This window comes from Cannabis sativa, chromosome 8, assembly GCF_029168945.1.
Source record: "Cannabis sativa cultivar Pink pepper isolate KNU-18-1 chromosome 8, ASM2916894v1, whole genome shotgun sequence".
NCBI lineage: Eukaryota > Viridiplantae > Streptophyta > Magnoliopsida > Rosales > Cannabaceae > Cannabis > Cannabis sativa.
This window is the reverse complement of record NC_083608.1, coordinates 16,919,301-16,939,916: the sequence shown is the minus strand read 5'-3', so window position 1 is coordinate 16,939,916 and position 20,616 is coordinate 16,919,301. Positions and strand designations below refer to the sequence as shown.

Below are 20,616 nucleotides of genomic sequence, written 5' to 3'. Positions count from 1 at the left end.
CAACATAAAATCAACAAGAAAATTACATAAAAGTAACATCAAAATAACAACATAAAATATCATACAGATAACAAAAAATCAACAACAAATTAACAAGATTACAATATAAAAAAACCATATTTTCTGTAAATAAAATCAAAAAAATCGTAAAAGTATTTAAAATTCCGTGAAACCGTATTTTTGTAATTTTTTTTTGTTGTTTTTATGTTTTTGTGAAATAATCCCTATTTATAAACCCTTTCTTGAACTTGCACTTAAAATATGCGCTCAAACATTAATACAAGTGATACTACTTTTGAAAACTATATGTCCTATTGGTTAAAAAACCTATCATATCAATGTAATGTTTAAGCATAGATTGTGCACGTCATTACTCTTTTCTTTTGGGAAGAGAAAAAGATCAAAACTTGTCTCATCTATTATACATACAATGATACAATAGACACTCAGTTCTGCTGGTGTTCTACTCATGAGCCTCACTCTCAATCAATACAAAAATACCTAAGCTAAACAAAACTGGGAAAACTACTCTTGGGAGGAAAGATGAAAAAGAAGAAAAAGGATTTAACATCTTACACAAAAAGACTGAGCAAAAACTTCGTAAGACCAGCCACTATGTAAGTATACTCCATCCACGTTCAGAGAGTGCCATTTTTACCACATGGGCAGCTTCTGCAGTGTCATTAAGAGGAGGATAGCTCCAGCTTTGGGACATCTATCAACAAAATCAATCAAATTTATATCGCTTAAATGTTGGTCGAGACAATGATAAAACATCTTCAAATAACTTTCACTGTAAGTAACTTAAATAACAACGCTTATTACACGCCATATTGTAAATGCTAACTATTAACAAATAACACATGTGATCCCTGCCACACAAGATATGCATCATGAAAAAAAATACAGCCCAACTCGTGTTCTAACAAAGAGAGTTCTTCATTCGAAAGCAACCATAGATAGATTCATTTTATTTGATAAAAACTGATTGTAGAAAAGCTTCCTATGTGTGTAAACTAGAGCTGCATTGAACCATTGATACTGCAAAGGATGCATGATTCAATTAATCATGCTCGAGAGAGTTCTTTAAGATCCATCCTTTCCAATTGATAGATTTAGAAGAAAAAAAAATTAACAAGTGAACAATTTTTTCAAGAAATATTTCACAAAAACTGTAGATCCTTAAATTAGCAACATATACAAGAAAAATAAAATAACTGCCAACTTACATCCTCTTTCCCAGTAAATGGTCGAGCTGCTCCTCGTTCCTGTAAAGACTTCTGGAAGTCTGCAAACTTCCATGTACACCGTTCAGCACCAATTACATAAACAGGCTTGCTGAGACCAAAAACAGTGTATCAAAATTTTATCAATATCAAGAACAGATGCATAGTTAGAGACAACAATTAGCCTCATCATCATTCTTGTAACATACCCCGTAGTGCAAGCCTCACTCAACATACTGACGGTATCAGCTGTGATTACAAAAGCATCAGCCCAAGCTAGATGCCCCAAGTGTGGATTTGGACCTAAGCAGTAGCATAGAATATGAATTAATAATCTCAACACTACTTACGTATACATCTACAAAAGTGTAGGAAATAAGGATGTTCATGCATCAAATGATAAGTACCTTCACCATTCCAAATGTATACTTTCGGATTAGTACTTAACTCTTTAACAAAAACTTTTGACACCTGTTGACAAACACATTCAGGATATAAGTCCATACTACATAATAAAACCTATAATCATAGGGGGTGCATTTGTATCATACCTTCTTAGGAGTTCGTCTAGAGAAAGATATTCTCACACTTCCACAACTCGGAAGGACATTTTGTAACATACATGCTAACTGATTAGCAAGATCCACATCATAACGACAATTTCCTATTTAAAATATCATGGATCATTATTCAAATAAAAAGGGATACAAGATCAAACAGTGAGAAATAAAGATAAATGAAGCCTAATATGCAACTTTAAATATGAAATAGCCTAGCATACAAGACCTTATAATTATATGGCTAATGTTCTTTGTATAGTAAAGAAAATTCTTAACTAGAGAATATGGCAAAATTCTGGTGCTACAAGGCTCTAACAATATCATTCAGCTCTCAAACAATTTCTGTGGAAAAAAAAAAACTATTTTCACAATACTAAGTTATCGTACTATATACATAATAGCAAAAAAATAATGCAGTCCCTACTGTCAAATTTCTCCAAGCCGCATCAGAGAACTACAATAAAGTTAAACTTGAATGACTTAAAACAGACTCCCTACCTATCAACAAAATCCAAAAATACTAAAAGGAGATGACCCATGCTCAAGAACAACAAAATGACATCCAATAAAATAGAGGCCCTGTGAAATAAGTCGTAATTAATTTATATATGCAAACTAATTACTTGAAGGGCCTCCAATGTTAACCACAACCAAAGGTTTGGGAAGCAATGCCAACTCATCATGCCAGGCAGAAGCAGCTTTCTTTAGTGCAGCAGAGTCAGCTTGGTGAAGAGCTCCAAGGGTGAGAACCTGAACAAAATCGACAAAAAAATGATCTCGATATATACTTGCATGATGACTACAAAACTAATCTGAAACTAGACTAGGCATTTAGCTCTTCTGTCGAAGGTACCCACCACATTCCTACCAGGTGGTTCACGTGGAGTAATCCACCTTCGTAAAAACCATGGAATTTGCTTCTGTGCATGAGGTGTCAATGGGTAATAATCATGACGGGGAGTTATGACCAAATCAAACCTATTCAGATGCGTCCTAGGATGTTGAATCTGAAACACAAAAGCCAAAGAAAAGAATGCGCTTGAGATGCCCTGATATTTCCATTTTCCTATACATCAAAACCACATTGCTAAAATGAGAAAGAAAACTAAGTTAGAAAATCAAATGACTGCAATTGCAACTTAATTAAGAGAAAGATAAATCTATCAAGCAACTGACCCAACATAATTCCAATGTATTATTTAATAAGCAAACACTCAACAAACAATAAGTCTTCAGAAAGAAAAAAATATTTAGGCCCAGTAAACAGAAACAGATAACAATAGCACATCAGGTCCTCCTCAGAAGCTACAAAGAAACAAATTATATAAGCAGAAGTAAAATATCAAATTGAGAACAAATTTAAGCAAAACCTGTACAACAAAAACACTTTCTGGAGCTAAACGCTTTATAGTGCTTGAAACACAAATGGTATCCCTTCCAGATGCTACCACAAGCAACGGACCATCCCTGAAGAACAAAACTATCAATAATTGGAGACAAACATAAGAACATTGCATGATATACAAAAAACAAAATACAACACAATTCTTCAAAATCTTCTGAACAGTGCCAGCAAAATAAACATACTTATCCAAATTTTCACGAGCCATATTTGCAATATGATTTGCATCAGCCTCTAAGATATCAGTTATGCCTGCTCTAGTCCACCACCATGTTCAGTATATGCAATCATTTGAAAAGAAAGAAAAAAAAAATCACCAAAAATTTCAAGATTCTTCCTTTTATTTCTTCCAATAAAAACAGTAAGAAAAACAATACCATTTTGCCCAAACGAAATGGGATTTACTCTGTGCCCTTTAGCTGGTATTCTAAGCCGCAAGCTTCCATGAATCCTCCTGAACAAGTGCTCTAATTTTTTGTGTAGAGCAACTGGAATCCAGTGAAGCCAATCGTTGATTCCTCCTCTAGGTCTACTCACACGCTGCATTTAACAAATAATTTTTTTATTATTATTAAAGAAAAAAAACGCAAATTTTGTGCAAGTTTCTACTGATCTTTGACTGGCTCGAATTCTCGTTACAAAAATAAATAAATATTATAATAATGAAAATACTCACGTAAAGAGAATGGCGACCTGAGAGGCCAAGACCACGAACCAAACCGATGCACTGATTCTCGGCACCGGCGAAGCCGTTTCCTATGATGACGGCACGTTTGATAACGCCGTGGATTCCACGGGAGAATATCTCCGGCGATCCAGAAATTCCGATTGTAACTTCGGGGAGCCTGATTGGCCTCATTTGAGGAGGCTCCACCGCAAGCAACCTGTTCTGCGTTTTAGAGAATCTTATTCAAATTCCATGGAAATTTCATGATCATCATTCTGGTTCTAGTTGCAGTTGCACTGTCGGAACTGTTTTTTTGCAACACTTGGGCCTTGGGATGACTTCTTGGGCTTTCTAGATTTGAGCCCAGATAAATTGGGCCATCAATGTCGTAGGTTGTGGAGGAAATTAGATGTAGATTGTACAGGGGTATGTTGAAAATACCACTTTTATTAATCAATTAATCAAATTTACCTCTAATTTTATATTTAATTGAAACATACCTGTTTTTATATGTATTGTAACCAAAATACCCTGACATAAGAGAGTCATATGGAGAGTATCTTGAAGTGACATGGGCAAAATTAGTACAATATTTTAAAAAAAAAAGTAAAAATGATAGACTTTAAAAAAGAAAGTAAAAATAAAAGAGGACAATATAAAAAGAGTATTGAGTGTAATTTCCTCGATTGATTTGTATACTCGGTTTACTTTACTTATTTTAATTTTTACTGTAAATTATGTACTAGATTTAATTTAAGTAAAGGGTGAAGATATATTGAGCAACCCACTTATAAAAGTGGGTACATTTTAATAAAATTTAATATAAGAGTACTTTTGATTAATAGATACAAAAAAAAATATTCTTCAACTTATTCCTAAATTGTTGTATCATTATCCTTTGAGAAATTACTTCAACATGAGAATTTAATAAATAAAATGTAAAAAATATGTTATATTTAACACAAAAAATATTTTTTTATATATTTGTAGCAATTTTTAGATTGTACTTTTATTGTAAAATTGTAAAACTTCATGCAAATTTAATGTATTTATTAAAAGTATAAAAGAAATAATAACTTGATGCAAATTTAATGTATTTATTAAGAGACTTAGGGTGACAATTATCTATGATACTTTGTGCATGTATTTTCTACTAAAATTAAATGGAATCTGATCGAAAATATTTTTTTTAATGAGAAATCCTTTTACTCCAACTAAGTAAAAAAAAATGTAGAAATATTAATATGTTGGTAATTTAATATTGAGTCTCACTTATTTTACTTTAAAAAAAAATTATAAAAAATTATCAAATATCAATTAATTATAAAGTGTCACTTTATCGTGGTTATAGAAGCGTTGTTGGTAGAGATGTACATTTTCCTTATAAGATGGGGCCTCGCAGGGACCTGTCCCTAATGAGCAGGGATTCTTCGTCTAAATGGGGAACAGGACGGAGACGAGAATTAATTTTTGTCTCCAAATGTTAAACGGGGCGGAGATGGGGATGACACTCTCGACCCCGACAAGGACCCTTTTAATCTATTAAAAAAAATTTATTAATATTTTATATTTTACATACGTGTTTGTATTTTTTGGTGTATTAATATCATTTTTATAATTTTTTAAATTGTATTTTTGTATAATAATTACTATATTAAATAATAAATAATATGTAATATTTTAAATTTTTATATAATTTAATAATTTTATATATTTAAATTTTGAAAATAATTCTTGAGAAGGCTCTTCAGTGCGGGACCATTCGTGGCATTCAGTTGAGTAGAGGTGGCCCTAGACTCTCACACCTGTTCTTTGCGGATGACCTAATTTTAGTGGGGAGAGCAAATATTGAGGAAGCCCGGGGTTTTTGGGACTGTCTGGAAAAATTTTGTAGCTGGTCGGGTCAGAGGGTAAACAAGCTAAAAACTTCAATCTTTTTTAGTAATAACACGGCTGAGAGTATGAGGAGAGGCATCATGAGGGATATTGGGCTCAATATTCCGGTGGGAAACATCAATTACTTGGGGCTCCCAATTTTTAGGTCCCGTCAGAAGGATGCAGATTTCCATTTCATTCTGGATAACCTTGTTTCAAAACTTCATGGCTGGAAGTTGAAATCCCTGTCCAAGGCAGGTCGTGCTACTTTAATCAAATCTGTGGGACTAGCGTTGCCTGTGTATACCATGCAGACAACAAAACTCTCCAAAAGCCTTGCCTCTAAGATTGATGGGATGGTCAGAGATTTCTGGTGGGGCTGCGAACAAGGGAACAAGGGCATCTGCTTAAAAGCTTGGGACAACTTGTGTTTACCCAAGTCTCGGGGAGGTCTGGGGTTCCGCAAGACGGGGGAAATGAATAAAGCTTTACTAGCTAAGTGGGGCTGGGCCATGCTGATCGGGGACCAATCTTTGTGTTGTCAAGTTCTGAGGGCAAAGTACCTTAGAGGGAAAAAATTCTTTGAGAGCTCTTTTAAGGACTCTGACTCGTGGTTCTGGAAAAATGTTGTTCGTACCAAGGATATTCTCAAGAAAGGGGCTTGCAAACTTATTTCCAATGGGAAGGACACTAAGATTTGGGAGGATCCCTGGGTCATCCATGGTAGAGACTTCACCCCAAAACCCATTACTTGGCCTCCGGATAACCTTAGGCTCGTGGCGGACTTACTCCTTCCTAATGGGGACTGGGACCTTCAGAAACTTGTAAGGCTTTTTGACCAGGAAACTATAAGCAACATCATCAAAGGTGGCAAGCCTAGTGGTCAGGAGGGTGATAGGTGGATCTGGACTAAAGAAACGAATGGTGGATTTTCTACCAAATCTGCTTGCCTTATTCAAGCTTTGGAACGGGCTCCCCCGTGTAATGTTGCCCCGCACCTTTGGAACAAACTTTGGAGTTCTAAGACCCTTGAGAGACATAAAATTCTTTGGTGGAGTGTCCTCTCTAATGCTCTGCCCACTCGTGTCTCTCTTGCTAGAAGAATGCATATTGATGAGGTCTTGTGCCCTATGTGTGGAAGGGAAGATGAGACGGTAGAACATTTGTTTCTCTACTGTGATTTTGCCTCTCACCTGTGGCGTTCCTCCCCTTGGGGACTCATGCCTGTTGTGGATTCGGGTGCTCGTATGTGGGATTGGGTTAAGTTCATTTGGAACTTAAAGTCACAAGGGGTGGATATTGACAAAGTTTTCCTATATGCTTCGATAGTAGTTGATACGATTTGGAAAGCGCGCAACGACAAGGTTCATATGAATGGGTCGGGTAGTATTTTTAAATATATTGACTCTATCTCTTGCTGTTACGCAGATTATGCCTCTAGTTTACTTACTCATTTGAAGGTAGTTGGGTCTCATGTTTGGGTTCCTCCTCCTGAAGACTGGATCAAGATCAACTGTGATGTTAGAGTTGGTTCTGACTCCATGTGCGCGGTGGCCATTGCCAGGGATCATAGGGAGACCATTTTGTGGGTTGCTACTTCAGCACTTTGTTTTTCGGACCCCCTTGTTGGGGAAGCTGCAGCTGTCTTGTTGGCCGTGGAGACAGCGGTTTCTCAGCAGCACCGCTTTGTATTGGTAGAGAGTGATTCAATGACGGTAATCAAGACCTTGACGGGGACTCATACCTGTTGGGAATTTGATAACTATACTCAACAATGTAAAAAGCTTTCTACTTTGATGTTAAGTTGTAACTTTTCTTTTATTTCTAGAACTTGTAACTATTTGGCTCATAATGTGGCCAGGTGGGCTTTTGCTAACTCTATATCCGGAAGGGTGGATGTTCATTCCATACCTGTCTCTATCCTTTGTAATGACCGAGAGGTCTAACTCCTTATTTTATAAAACGCCATTTTCAAAAAAAAAGAAATAGAGACAGGAAAAACACTCCCCGCTAATTTCGTGCCTTGTGTGCATCCCTAGTTGTTGGTGTCCCGCGTACCAATGCTTAAAAAAACGGATCACTTTTGCGGCAAATAAACCAAAATTTAATATGAAAACGTCGTCGTAACGTAGACTCACTTTTGAAAACCCATTGGCCCCTTTGTTAGAGAGAGAGAGAGAGAGAGAGAGAGAGCATAAGGCATTAGCTCGGCTCGGTTGGTCTTTCTTCTTCTTCTTCTTCTTTCTTCTTCTTTCTGTTCTTTGTGCCAAAAAAAGATGTGGGCAAGTGCAGAAGGAGGAGCTCCAGAGGTCACTCTCGAGACTTCAATGGGTGCTTTCACAATCGAGGTAAATTAATGCTTTTCACTTGGTTTGGTTCATCACAAAATACAACATACCTAAACTAAACACACCAATGCCTCCTTACCTTTCCCTCAAAATCATTATATAACAATGTCAGTTTCAATTTTGTTTTATGTAGCTCTATTACAAACATTCCCCCAGAACTTGCAGAAACTTCCTTGAGCTTTCTCGTAGAGGCTATTACGACAATGTCAAATTCCACCGAATTATCAAGGTTTTTTTTTTTTCTTTTCTCTTATATGTATGTATATATGTATGCTTAGTAAATTAGGGATTTTCTTAATTAGATTTTGTGCTTACGGAGCCTGTTTGTTGACTTGTATTTGGTAGGATTTTATAGTGCAAGGTGGGGATCCCACGGGAACAGGAAGAGGTGGGGAATCTATTTATGGGTAATGCATTTTACTACTGTGGTTGATATTCTTTATCAATTTCTTATGCTATGGATGATCTTTGTGCTATCCTTATGGGATGTGGGTATTTCTTTTGGGGTTTTTGATTTATGCAGGTTTGTTAACTCTTGTTTCTTTTGTATGGATTTATCACTGCAATTTCAGTTCAAAGTTTGAGGATGAAATAAAACCCGAGCTGAAGCATACTGGAGCTGGAATTTTATCCATGGCTAATGCTGGTCCCAATACTAATGGAAGTCAATTCTTCATTACACTTGCTCCTTGCCCTTCTTTGGATGGTAATTTGTTTCTATCTTGTTACTTACAGATTTATCTAATGAATATATTTTGGATAATTGATGAAATGAAACATATCGACTTTTTTTGTGTTTGGCTGGTTCAACATGCATCTTTTACACTTTTTGTTGTGTGGTCATGATGTTTGTCCTTGAACTAAATACTGATGACCATTATTTGTGAATTTCCAAACTGATCATATTTTGCAATGTTTTGTTGTGTACTACAACTAAGTTGAAATGAAAAAAGTAGGCTTTTTATTTTTTAAAACATTTTGAATCTGCTAGTAGTCCGAGAATTTGGATGGAGCAAAGTTTTACCGTCATTATTTTCAAAGCTATTAACATTTTGCAACAATGAGGAGCTTCAGAAGTTAGTTATTTTCAAAGCTATAAAAATTTTACATTATTTGAGATTCAAGTAGTATTGTAGAGTGCCCACAGGAAACAGTTTTTGAAGTCATGGCCGAAAATATAAACAAAAACCAGCGGTTTTCAATTTGCTTTTCCAATTGGTCTTCATGACTACAGATTTTACCAGAAGATATATCATGCTACATTGCTTCTAATGAGTTATCCAATATTGCTGCATCTTTCAGGAAAACACACAATATTTGGAAGAGTATGTAAAGGGATGGAAATCATCAAAAGACTTGGAAGTGTCCAAACTGATAATACTGATAGGTATGTTTTCTCTCATACTCCTATTGAGTTTGATTTGGATTTAATGTTTTGCTATAAAGTGATATAATCGTAAAAAGATCATGCTTTCCAGCAAAGATCTTAACGTTCTCATAGATGCCACAAAAAATCTAGTGTTCATATAAATTGCTTCCAATCACCTATTTTCTACTATTTTGGTCTAAATTAATTCAAAAAAAACAAGTTTCGCCCATAGTCAGATTAGTTTTGACCATAACCGAAGCTGCCACTTCCTTAATATTGTTTCAAGATAAAATCACATGAGAACATGAGACAAGTTTTGTGAAAGAAGCTACCACTTCTATTATTTTTGTGATATTTCTATGTTCATGTTTTTTGGTGAAAAGATAAGTATTCATAACCCAATTACCCCATAAGTTGCAGAGAAATTTAATTTATAATTCTTGTAGTACTCGTGACTAGTTCATTTTTCACAGAAAACCAATTGTAATATGATCTAACGAACTAGTTGTGTTTTTTTCTTAAACATTTCAGACCCGTTCAAGAAGTAAAGATTCTAAGGACGTCAGTCAAAGATTAGGGACATGTAACTGTTATCAACCTTCATTACCTGCTTCTGAAACATTCCAGCTTCTGGGTTCTGTTCCTTGAACAATTTTGTTTTATGTTAAAAACCTTGTAATGTGTTTGCTTTTTAGTTCTTAGTCGTAGTATTGTGTTAATATAGGAAAAGGGAAATTTATCCCCATGACCCTCTGTTTCATTAAATTAAAATATGTTATGAACTCTGTTGGAGATTTTTTCTTTCTTTTTTCCTTTCAAATTTCAACGGCATGATTTTGAGACATATGATAAATAGCAATAAAACTGAATACAATGTAAAAGATAATAATAGTATCTAAAAGGTAAATGGTAAGATTTCATTCTGAGAACTTAATCAACTAAAGAAACGACTACATCTCACAAATGATAATAGTAATACCTAACACACTGTGGGTAATTTCTAAAATTATATCATTTCACCAAAAATATAATAATCAAAGCTTAAAAGACAAAAAAAATCTAATGATTTACAAACCACAATCCTACTAGAGTTCAGTAAAAAAAATCAGCTATCCAAATATCAACTCAGCATCAAGTCTTTTCCAATCTTCTGTTCTCTTAACTCTTTCTCAAGTAACCGGAAGATCAGCTTCCTCCTGAACACCACCATTGTTTACTGAAGAAAAAATGTTATATAGAACAAGGAAATCAACACCATTGATCCTCCATCCACATGCTTCAGTTGCTGTAGAATGAGCCATATTCAACAAGGCTATTACAAAGTCCAAATCAGACCAATCTCACGTTGTCTCCCGATGTTAAAACAATCAGATTCAGGTTCCGGTAAGCTTTGATATGGTTCCATTTTCTTCACAACTGAAAATATTAGGTCCTGATGCTGGAGCCATATTGAAACCGTTACTCTTAATAGAACCAGTAGAGCTTTCATTCGAGAATTTAGTAACTGTTTCTTCAGAAAAAACCTCCTGTTGTAGCATTTTTATTTGTCTTGAAGATGGCACATCACCTTTACAGTACCTGCGCCACATATCCCTGTATGTTGATTCAAGGCCACGAGCAAAGTTCGGTCCATCACACACAGGAGACTTCGACATAAGATCTCGTAGACTCATCCTCAAATTTGATAGTGCTGTAACATCTGAAGCCAGCTGCAGTGCTAACTGTACGTATTCATCCTCATTTTTGGCAATTAAATGTTCCAGCCCTGAAATACAAATATACCTAATCAGAAAATGTATAGAGAACAATGCTACTTAAAAATGTATAAAAAGTTGAGCATGACTACAATGATGGGCCAACACTGAACAAAAACACAAAAACTAAAAACATGTCCCCAGGCCGTTGTCTAAATTCCACTTCACCGGCTCAATTGGTTAAATCATTTTGGGAAAGGCTGAAAAATGCCCCAATATAAAAAGGCAGCAACTTCGCACCACATCAGTTAACTAATTCCTACCATAACTGGACCTGAACATAATGAATATTGAGCATAATAATCTGTTCATCTGGTCCCAAGATATTGGAGGCTTGTAGAAAAAAATACAAGACCTTTGAGACTTTGCTATATTACAATAGGATAAAAATTAAGAATTCAATAGATTGGAGAACTGCTCACCAACTTTGCTGAGAAGACTCACGCCAACATTGTGAGCATGTACTGAACCAGCCATTGTAACACATGGAACTCCCATGTATAAAGACTCGCATGTTGTAGTTGTTCCAGCATATGGAAAAGTATCCAGACTATATTGATGAGAAATAACAAAACAGGAGAATGAGTTAGAACCTCTATAGGAAAGCCAAGAAAGAGCATAGAAACACAACCTCCCCATTTAATAACAAGAAACATTTCAGTCCAAATAGTTTACATATTTATTGCTACCTCTCCAATTATCAACACACACTAATCATACGGCACTTAGGCTGAAACTACAATCTTAAAAATCAACAATATATTTCTACGAAATCTCAAATAATGTACTGATAGCATAAAGGTAATAGTGACCATAGTCATATGTAAGAAAGTAATTTAAACTTTTACCTGATGTCCATCAGAGAGTAGGCTTGCATATGATCGTGGTTGAGTAAAATTAAAGGCAGGAGATCAATACGCAATGATTCCAAACCCAGCTGCTCAAGTGTCGAAATAAATCTCTGTCTCACACTATCGCAGCAAAAAGGCTTACATTTCACCACAAGGCGAGAATTCGGTACCGCACATAATATCCTTGCCCAAACTTGTAATACTTTAGGTGTAATCTGATTGAGGGAAGACCATTGAATAAAAACTTAATAAAATACACATAATTTTAGAATACATATACTTCTACCAGTACAGAAGATATAAGTTCTAAATAAACACATCCAATACCTTTGCTAGGTTATTAAAGCTACCAAATGTAATGAATCCATTGGAAAGAGCAGGAGCTGGAGATACAGACCCAGCCTCAGGAGAGGGCATATAACAAAGAAAGCAATCCGGTAATCGAACTAACTCCTCAACATGCCTGCCATTTATAAGAGTATTGTATTTAAGTACGATAAATCATCAATAAACCTTCTCTAGATCATTAACTATGCTCAAATTATGATACAATAGCAACGAAAAAATCCCTTACTTCTGCTTTGTCTCAGGAGGATCTGCTTGTGAATCAGTTATTCTGTAATCAATTGTTGGCAAACCAGTAGTGTTTGGGTAACCAATCCAAGTAACCTGAAAAACAGGTAATAGCAGGTAAATATTCTCTAACATACAATATGTGTGTGTTTGTGTAGTCCAACAGATCAGCTGTTTACCATAATTGCATCATGTAGAACTAATGTAACATTTACACTCTACAAGAGTGTAGCAACTCAAACATAATAATTACGCAGCATAATTCCATATAATCCATAAAATAATAATATTCAAACCAAGTCTTAACATAATTTCATAATGCCTTTTATCCTGGTTCCTCTTTGACGGGAACAAGAGGGGAGAGAGAGAGTATTAAAGTAACAAACAAGGCCTTCAACATAAAGAATACCAATATGTAAACTAAGTCTAACTTCATTCCATAATACCTTTTAACCTTGTTCTTATTTGACTGAAACAAAAGGAGAGAGGAACAATAGTGAAAGGAATAAACAAGGCATTCCGATTGACATACCTGAAGTGGTGCAGGACGACATGCCATTGTTCCCAACTTATTATTAGCTGTATGACCAGTAAGTTCAACCAAGATATCGATTTTATCTTCTCTGACCATGCTTGCAACCTTTTTCTCATCAACCCCATATATATCCTTCCAAATTCCTCCCTTCTTTAAGACCTTTTCCCTAAACCTGATAGTTTTTGCATCTCCCTGTGGCATATAGAAGTCAATTCTATAGTAAAAATGAAACAAATATAATGCAATAATAACATTAGCTTCTGAAACCACAATGTCTTGGAAACAAAAGCTTATTGTTTCAATTTGTTTGGGTATTGATCTTCTATTTTGTAGTAGTTTGTTGGGAACACCTAGTCCCCCAATTTTGTACTTCATTTGCTAATAGAGTAACAGTTTTTCACATTTATATTGTTATCAATCAATTAACAAAGGTAGAAAAAAGTACAAGTACAGATTAATTAAAACTGTCAATAGCAAACAGCAAAATAATTTTATATACTAGTGAGTCAAAGGAAAAGTTATTTTATTTTTTCTCAAAACTTCCTATAGTAAAGAAGATGTCTTTAAACTTATAAATACAACCAACAAATAAGTGAAAATACAGGTCGCGAAAATCACATAAGAAACACGGGGAACATAGATAAGACGTACTGAACATGATAAATACCTTCACAACTGCTGAATAAACCACAACCTTGTAGTTTGCATAATTATGATGTGCAAGGGGAGCTTCAATAAAATATGATACAGAATGTGTGAAATAATCAGGAGATATATATCCAATCACAAGGGGCCGTTCTGGATCCTTTGGGTTGTCCCATGAAGTGTACTGTTGATACAATCTCATAAAGCGCCTACCCCATTCCCTGCAGGATAATTTTCAAAGCCAAACACCTCAAACTTCTAGTCACTGTTTAAAAGTACATTAACGACATATGCTACCGTAAACCTCTAAAGAAGCATATGCCCACCATATTTTGAAGCCCCAATTTGCAACGAAATTCCCAGAACACATCCACACACAAATATATATATAACTTTTAATACATATAAAGTAGGGACATAAATACACAAAACAAAGAACAAAACCTGTAGATGGAGGCCTATCACCTATCAGTTTTTATCTTATAAATATACACACATAAATTCCAAATACCTTGTGAAAATTATTAAAGATGTAATGAAATCTAAAAGGAGCTAAGGTAAAAACCTGTGAGCATCATAGAGCTTATCATCAGTTCCTTCATTTATGTAGTTCAAGGCAAGCAACCGATTCTGCAAGAAGCAGGTTAATAAATTTAATTATATAAGAAAACCTATCCAGTAATGGCAGCTTTTAGTATTAAATTACCGCACTCAAATGGAAAGAGTAAATCAACAATAAAGTTCAACTTTTATAGCACTGAACAAATTTGCAGAAGATGATACCACTTTACAAACCATCCAGATGTTTCAGAAATCTTAATAGTTAAACCTAATTCCTAATGAATTGTATGTGCACAATCCAATACAATACAGAGTAAAGATGCAGCATGAGATCCCATAAGGTCCTAGAGACCTAGACAGATGACAAGACCGCACCAGTTTCCAGGCAAGGAAGTGTTCAATAGGGAACCACAACATATTGAAGTGCAATAAGTTCAAATTTGCAAGAATAAATCAACAGAAACCAATACCTGGCCTGCATTACGAGAATCTGGATCAATGCTGAGGCATCGTTCATAAGCTTCAACAGCCATAGAAATATTGCCTGCATCTCTGTAGAGAACACCTATAGATGAAGAAATAGAAAAATAAAATAAAATTTATAGCAAAGAAAGAAACTGGGCAGGAAGAAGAAAACTGAAACCCATGTTACTATTACCATGAATTAGCTTCCACACAACAAGATATAATCTCAATCAAGAAGTGCAATTAAGTGTCAATGATGTATTCCTAATTAAATCCAAAAGAGCAATAGGGCCCTCTCACCAAATCTAGAGTGTCTCAAATTACCTATAGGTATGATACCACAACCTCGACTTACATTAATTCTTATATTCAACCAGCCAAAATATACTTAATCAAGGTCCAAACTTATAGCACAGTATGGAGAGAAATGTAACAGGAAATAAGTGAAAATTCGGAAAGGCAAGGAAAAGATGAAGACCCAAGTTATTATATGCTTCTGCATAAGAAGGATTTGCAACAATGGCTTTCTCAATCATGCTTGCAGCAGCATCCATTTTCCCCTGCCAATAGCAACTAAGTTTATCAGCTAATGGTGTCAGATGGTCATTTAGAGTAACATCACAAAAAGGATCGATTACACAACCTGAACAGTGTAGACAACACCGAGATTGTTCAGCGACTGAGAAAAATTTGGCTTGATTGACAAAGCCATCTATAAGAAAAATTTAAACATGTCAGCCACTCAAATTCCAGCAAGAGAAAGAAAAAAACTAAAACTGCATAAATGAATAATTGCCTGATAACACTCTACTGCTTTGTCAAGGTTGTCTCTGTCTTTGTATATCACTCCTAAATTGTTACATGCCTCAACACAATGAGGATTAAAGTGGAAAGCAAGCTCATAGAACACAACAGCCTGCAGAGAAAATAATTACAGCACATTTTTTACTTACAGAACTTGACCCATAGAATAAGACAGCCAAAAATTTAGTCGATAAGTTACTTACCATGTCAAACTTGAGCATTTCACCATATGCAACACCCAGATTGTACATAGCATCCGCATAATGCCAATTAAAGGTCAAAGCTTTCTTGTAGTAGTTTATACCTTGATCAATATCTCCCTCTAATTTAACCTAAACAGTCATATAACTGAATCCAAACTCAGATATACAAAAGAAAAATAATTGCATATGACAATAAAAGGAAAAACTAACAAGGTCGTGTATAGGACATGAACCATTATAAAGATAAATCATAAGAATAAATATTAGTGTTATGAGGCTAAAAATATAGGAGCCATATGCTTTCAAACTATCATTCTTGTAATGATAAACAATCAACAGGATAAAATATTACCTTCGTACCCAAGTCAGTCAAGGCTATAGCCATGTTATTTTTTGCAATCTCAAAGTTTGGTGACACAGCTAAACACCTGATAAAGCATAAGAATAAGCAATCAATAACAACATGTGCAAGTGTAGACCACTCGATAGGGATACTCAGAAAAATAGTAGGTTATACAGCGTTGCAGCCTACCTATCATAACATGCAATAGCTGTCTCCAACTCGCCGCGATTCTTATAAATTACCCCCATATTGCAATATGCTTCAGCATACATAGGCCTCACTGAAGCAGCCTTCTCATAGTAAGTTAGAGCAACGTCAAATTGCATCATTTCAGAGTAGACAACACCAAGATTGTAATAAGCAGGCTGCACTTGTCACAAATTTGAAACTTTTAACCAAAGTATAATTAAGATTTGACAGAGTGATGTAGAAAGCAATCTTAAAAATTGAAATGGGGAGTATGAAATTACAGCATAATGAGGATCAATTTTCAATGCTTCAAAGTATTTCTGAATTCCCTCCTGTGTATTTCCAGCAAGCTTTAAGCTGGTTCCAAGATCTGTCAATACAATGGCTAGGCATTCAGCAGCTGGTTTGTATGAAGGATCTGCTGTCAGAGCCTTTTGATATGACTGTTCCAAAGCAAAATTAATTTGTAAATGTTTAAAAGAATTACAAACAACCAATCAACTACTTAGAACACATATGCATCAACTGCTAAGAACGTATACAAACATCTTACAGGTGACAACCCAGCTTAGTTAGAGTGCTTGACATGGGACAACTACGACCACAAGATTTTATTTTGCCTTGTATATTTAGTAAAACAACATTTGTGTTTCTTATCCAAAAAAAGTCTTCAAAACAAATTTAATAACCTCATACATACCAGTGAATTCTAATAGTGTTAAAAAAAATCACTAGACAGAAAAGACGGTGCCTCCAGGAGAGAAAAAGAACAGTAATTTAAACAATCCTAAGGAAGCATGTGCTAAATAGGATTGCATACCTCAGCAGCATCCACTAGGCGGCCCTCATCTTTGAATAAAATACCACAATGCGTTAGTGCACAAGCATTCTGGGGATCTAACTTAATAGCTTCTGTAAAACTGTCAAAGGCAAGCCTTCCCATATTCTGCATCTGTAGGCAAATCCCCTTTCCAATATGAGCTTCTACATTCCCAGCATCTTCCTCCAAGACATTCTCATAAAGGGCAAGAGCATCAGCAAACTTGTTTCTTGACCGAAGAATATTGGCATAAGAAAGAGCATCTTTCCCTTCGAACCTACTCTGAACCGTACTCAGACTCGTATTTGAACCACTTGTACTAGGAGAAGGTTGTGGGCCTTTCAAGAAGCCATTTTCACCAAGTGGGCTCCTCTCTCTCCCGTTGCCAACATCGGCCTCTATCCGCACCATCTGGATACAACAAAGGCCCCTTTTTTTCTGAACCAAAATCATAACAGCCGTCACACATAAGCAACATCCACACAATTAGTCAAGTTAAAAAGTAGGAATCTTAGAGGCTATTCCGTCTGCACATATTAAAAAGTGTGCATTTATTAAACTATATACACAGCACAATACAATACAATCTCAACACTTCAGGCTCAGCATCACTAAGTGCTCTAAGAAGTCACAACCAACCAAGTACTGCAACACAGTCATTTGTTCACGCATAACAGCATTACCAGCCCAACAAGTCTTATGGAAAACCTCTAGAAAAAGGCAGCCTTTTGTTTAAAATCATATGCTCCATTAAATAAATAAATAATCCAAACCCCATCATATCCCATTACAGTAGAAAACTTTATTATAAAAGTGATCCTCAATGAAACCCTAAACTAGAAAACAAAACTAAAAACCCAAAATCACCTCCCCCCCAAGCAGACAAGACAATAGCTCAATCCCCATACAAATGACAAACTCAAGAACTTTAAATAACAAAAAGATCCATTTAAGCTAATAACATAAATAAAAAGGCAGAAGAAAAGTAATGCCAGCAAAAGAAAAAACAATCAACAGAAACAGAAAGTTAAAAAGAGAAATTAGGGCTATGAAAAACTTACACCCAAAGGTGAGCTACCACACCCCTAAGTTCTCTACTTCTTCTTCTTTGTCCAGAAAACCAAACCTAAAGAGAGAAGTAACGCATAGCGAAACAAAGAGAGAGTGGAGAGAGAAGAAGCAATAAACTCCTACCTAAGAACCAGAAGAGTTGAAGGAGGAGCAGAAAGAGGGGCAATGGAGAATGAGGTTGAAGACGGAGGTCCGGGCAGTTTCTCTCTCCGATAACAGTGGTTAGATGAGTCCAAAAAACCCAGAGAGAGAAAGCTCCGGTGGTTTGTCCGTACCGTCTCTGGGTCCGTCAATTACAACGTATTTGCATTTATAAGTAAAAAGAAGAAAAGAAAAGAGAAAAGAAGTGTCTGAGTTGTGAACTTGTGAGAAAATAAAAGAAGGAAAAGTGTGTTTTTTTTTTTTTTTTTTTTTTGAGAAGAAGAAAAGTGTGTTTTGTTTTTGAAAAAAGTTTTGGTTTAGGTTTTTTTTTAAAAAAATAAAATTAATAATAGATAATGGAAAATATTATTATAAAATTTTATAATATATTCTCTAAAATAAGGAGAAATTTTTAATTTAATTTTATAAAATTATTTATGTTATAGTTATTTAAAATATTTTAAGAATCATGTGTTTAAATTCTGTAGGTTAATTTTTTTTTTTTGAAATTTTTAAAATTATATAAAATATTTTAAATAATAATAATATATATGTCTAGTAATTTATGGTATAAATATTTAAGTTTAACTCTCAGTTATAAATAAATACTTAACTTTAATTTTTGACGGTAATAATACATAAGTTATATTTCTGAAACTCTATAAGCATTTGGCTGTTAAATGTTAAGTCATTATCCACGTGTCATTTTCTTATTGGTATATTTAGACTAATTTTTAAAAAATAAAAAATAAAAAATTAATGACTTGAATTAATTAGAAATCGTCATGTAGCAATTTACATAACACTTAACATTCATGTACTTAAAGAAGTTTCAGGATTATAAATTAAGTATTATTACTGTTAAAAATTAAATTAGTATACATTTGCAATTAGAAGTTAAACCTAAATATTTATACTAACAATTACCCTAAAAAAAATTGGATTAAATTTTTTTCTATGATTGGGGTACATCTATAAAGGTATATTACTGAAGCACCTAATAGCATGTATTTTTTTTTTGCTTGTGTGTATGGTTTAGTAGATGTGTGTAGGATTGCCCTAGAAACAGTTGTTAACACCAATTACCCAAAACCATTATAAGGGGGGTTCTTGTCGGTACACCAGAAACACGGTCAATACTCAATAATAATGTACTCTACTCTTAAATGGCCACTTGCTTTGCTTTTATCTTCTATCAAAATGCTATGCCTTTTTTTTAAAAAAAAAAAAAGAAAAAGAAAAAAGAAAATAATAATAATTTAAAAAAAAAAAAAAAAAACTAGTTTTCAAACATTTAGAATGTGTTCTAACATTTAGGGGGTGTAAGTTGTTTTCAAATTTTCAAGATTTAATTCTCATTTTAAAAAATTAAAATTAAAATAATTTTACGAAATATATATATTTTTTTTGGGTGATTCTACAATGCACCCTCTTAAAAGGGATATACTGATGCACCGTTGACTTGTTTCGGTATTCAGAAGAACTTTTTAGTCTAATTTTTTTTCATATTCATGTACGTTATAGCTATATAAGATAACCTACAAAATTTTGAGAAATTTAAAAAAATAATTTATAATATAGAAAACAATGTTCAAAAAGTCTATTTTACACGCGTATAAAATAAAATAGTCACGCGTGCAACACAGTGTTTGAACGTATTTTTCGGCGTGTTAAACTTTTCCAAATTTTTAAAATTTTGCAGGATGTCTTAAATAACTATAACATACATGACCAAAAGAAAAAATTTGACTAAAAAATTATTTCGGGTGCTAAAACAGATAAGGGTGTATCAATGTATCCATTTTAAGGGGGTGCATTGTAGAATTTCCCTATTTTTTTATTATTTTATCTTTTTAATTAAAAAATAAATATTTATGTTATAAGTATCTAAAATTTTAAATATATAATCGACATATACTTAATAATATTTAGTACTCAATGTTAATAAAATTATATTTTTTTTGTTCAGTTTCATGAATACACTTTATTAGTGTCTTAAACACGACACGTCTAAAGCACGGATTCTAAATTATTGGCTTTTGGACAGAAATGTGTAATATCAATTGTTTTCAAATCTTATTTTAATAAATTCAAAAATTATGTTTGGTTGCAAATTTAAGACACTAATAAAGTCTGTACACCTAGAATTATAAGAAAATTATAATTTTATTAACATTGAGTATTTATGTAACTAAAAAATATCATTGGAATAAT

At 34.3% G+C, this 20,616-nt stretch overlaps 3 protein-coding genes across 6 annotated transcripts; 1 reads left to right on the top strand and 2 right to left on the bottom strand.

Moving 5' to 3' along the window:
* Window positions 1-376: 376 nt before the first annotated feature.
* Window positions 377-4,170, bottom strand: LOC115701470 (mitochondrial fission protein ELM1). Of its 2 annotated transcripts, none has more exons than XM_030629282.2 (11): window positions 3,865-4,170; window positions 3,566-3,728; window positions 3,374-3,440; window positions 3,157-3,253; window positions 2,644-2,793; window positions 2,410-2,536; window positions 1,778-1,890; window positions 1,634-1,697; window positions 1,436-1,529; window positions 1,230-1,338; window positions 377-715 (listed from the first exon to the last, which is right to left on the bottom strand). In XM_030629282.2, the coding sequence occupies exons 1-11, from the start codon at window positions 4,045-4,047 to the stop codon at window positions 614-616; spliced, it is 1,269 nt and encodes a 422-aa protein (XP_030485142.2). In that variant the 5' UTR covers window positions 4,048-4,170; the 3' UTR covers window positions 377-613. The 2 variants fall into 2 exon arrangements, with proteins under 2 accessions (XP_030485142.2, XP_060958469.1); XM_061102486.1 differs by having other exon boundaries at window positions 2,644-2,852; window positions 3,157-3,266; window positions 3,865-4,154.
* Window positions 4,171-7,833: 3,663 nt separating this feature from the next.
* On the top strand, window positions 7,834-10,237 carry LOC115701131 (peptidyl-prolyl cis-trans isomerase CYP18-2). 2 transcript variants are annotated; one of them, XM_030628836.2, is made up of 6 exons: window positions 7,834-8,078; window positions 8,212-8,307; window positions 8,424-8,485; window positions 8,651-8,784; window positions 9,381-9,465; window positions 9,979-10,237. In XM_030628836.2, exons 1-6 carry the CDS (start codon window positions 8,007-8,009, stop codon window positions 10,022-10,024), a joined length of 495 nt encoding a protein of 164 aa, XP_030484696.1. In that variant the 5' UTR covers window positions 7,834-8,006; the 3' UTR covers window positions 10,025-10,237. The 2 variants fall into 2 exon arrangements, with proteins under 2 accessions (XP_030484696.1, XP_060958470.1); XM_061102487.1 differs by having other exon boundaries at window positions 7,876-8,078; window positions 8,424-8,466; window positions 8,602-8,784.
* A 106-nt stretch (window positions 10,238-10,343) lies between these two features.
* On the bottom strand, window positions 10,344-18,692 carry LOC115701130 (probable UDP-N-acetylglucosamine--peptide N-acetylglucosaminyltransferase SPINDLY). Of its 2 annotated transcripts, none has more exons than XM_030628834.2 (18): window positions 18,252-18,692; window positions 17,191-17,628; window positions 16,652-16,813; window positions 16,371-16,546; window positions 16,191-16,266; window positions 15,839-15,967; window positions 15,628-15,747; window positions 15,475-15,543; window positions 15,310-15,391; window positions 14,837-14,931; window positions 14,371-14,435; window positions 13,828-14,026; window positions 13,158-13,352; window positions 12,627-12,721; window positions 12,380-12,515; window positions 12,050-12,267; window positions 11,624-11,751; window positions 10,344-11,212 (listed from the first exon to the last, which is right to left on the bottom strand). In XM_030628834.2, exons 2-18 carry the CDS (start codon window positions 17,599-17,601, stop codon window positions 10,821-10,823), a joined length of 2,748 nt encoding a protein of 915 aa, XP_030484694.2. In that variant the 5' UTR covers window positions 17,602-17,628; window positions 18,252-18,692; the 3' UTR covers window positions 10,344-10,820. The 2 variants fall into 2 exon arrangements, with proteins under 2 accessions (XP_030484694.2, XP_030484695.2); XM_030628835.2 differs by having other exon boundaries at window positions 18,385-18,650.
* Between the last annotated feature and the right edge of the window lie 1,924 nt (window positions 18,693-20,616).

Bases quoted from the DNA above. Each gene is read 5' to 3' on its own strand.
- LOC115701470 (XM_061102486.1), bottom strand. From the start codon at position 4,047: ATGAGGCCAATCAGGCTCCCCGAAGTTACAATCGGAATTTCTGGATCG. The intron at 3,267-3,373 runs GTATGTTTATTT...AATTATTGATAG, and splicing joins GCTCGTGAAAATTTGGATAA to TTTTGTTCTTCAGGGATGGT. The intron at 1,339-1,435 runs GTATGTTACAAG...TTTTGGTCTCAG, and splicing joins AGTGAGGCTTGCACTACGGG to CAAGCCTGTTTATGTAATTG.
- LOC115701131 (XM_061102487.1), top strand. From the start codon at position 8,007: ATGTGGGCAAGTGCAGAAGGAGGAGCTCCAGAGGTCACTCTCGAGACT. The intron at 8,308-8,423 runs GTTTTTTTTTTT...TGTATTTGGTAG, and splicing joins AATTCCACCGAATTATCAAG to GATTTTATAGTGCAAGGTGG. The intron at 8,467-8,601 runs GTGGGGAATCTA...TGATTTATGCAG, and splicing joins TCCCACGGGAACAGGAAGAG to GTTTGTTAACTCTTGTTTCT.
- LOC115701130 (XM_030628834.2), bottom strand. From the start codon at position 17,601: ATGGTGCGGATAGAGGCCGATGTTGGCAACGGGAGAGAGAGGAGCCCA. The intron at 16,814-17,190 runs GTATGCAATCCT...GCTTTGGAACAG, and splicing joins GCCTAGTGGATGCTGCTGAG to TCATATCAAAAGGCTCTGAC. The intron at 14,027-14,370 runs GTTTTTACCTTA...ATTATCCTGCAG, and splicing joins AAGCTCTATGATGCTCACAG to GGAATGGGGTAGGCGCTTTA.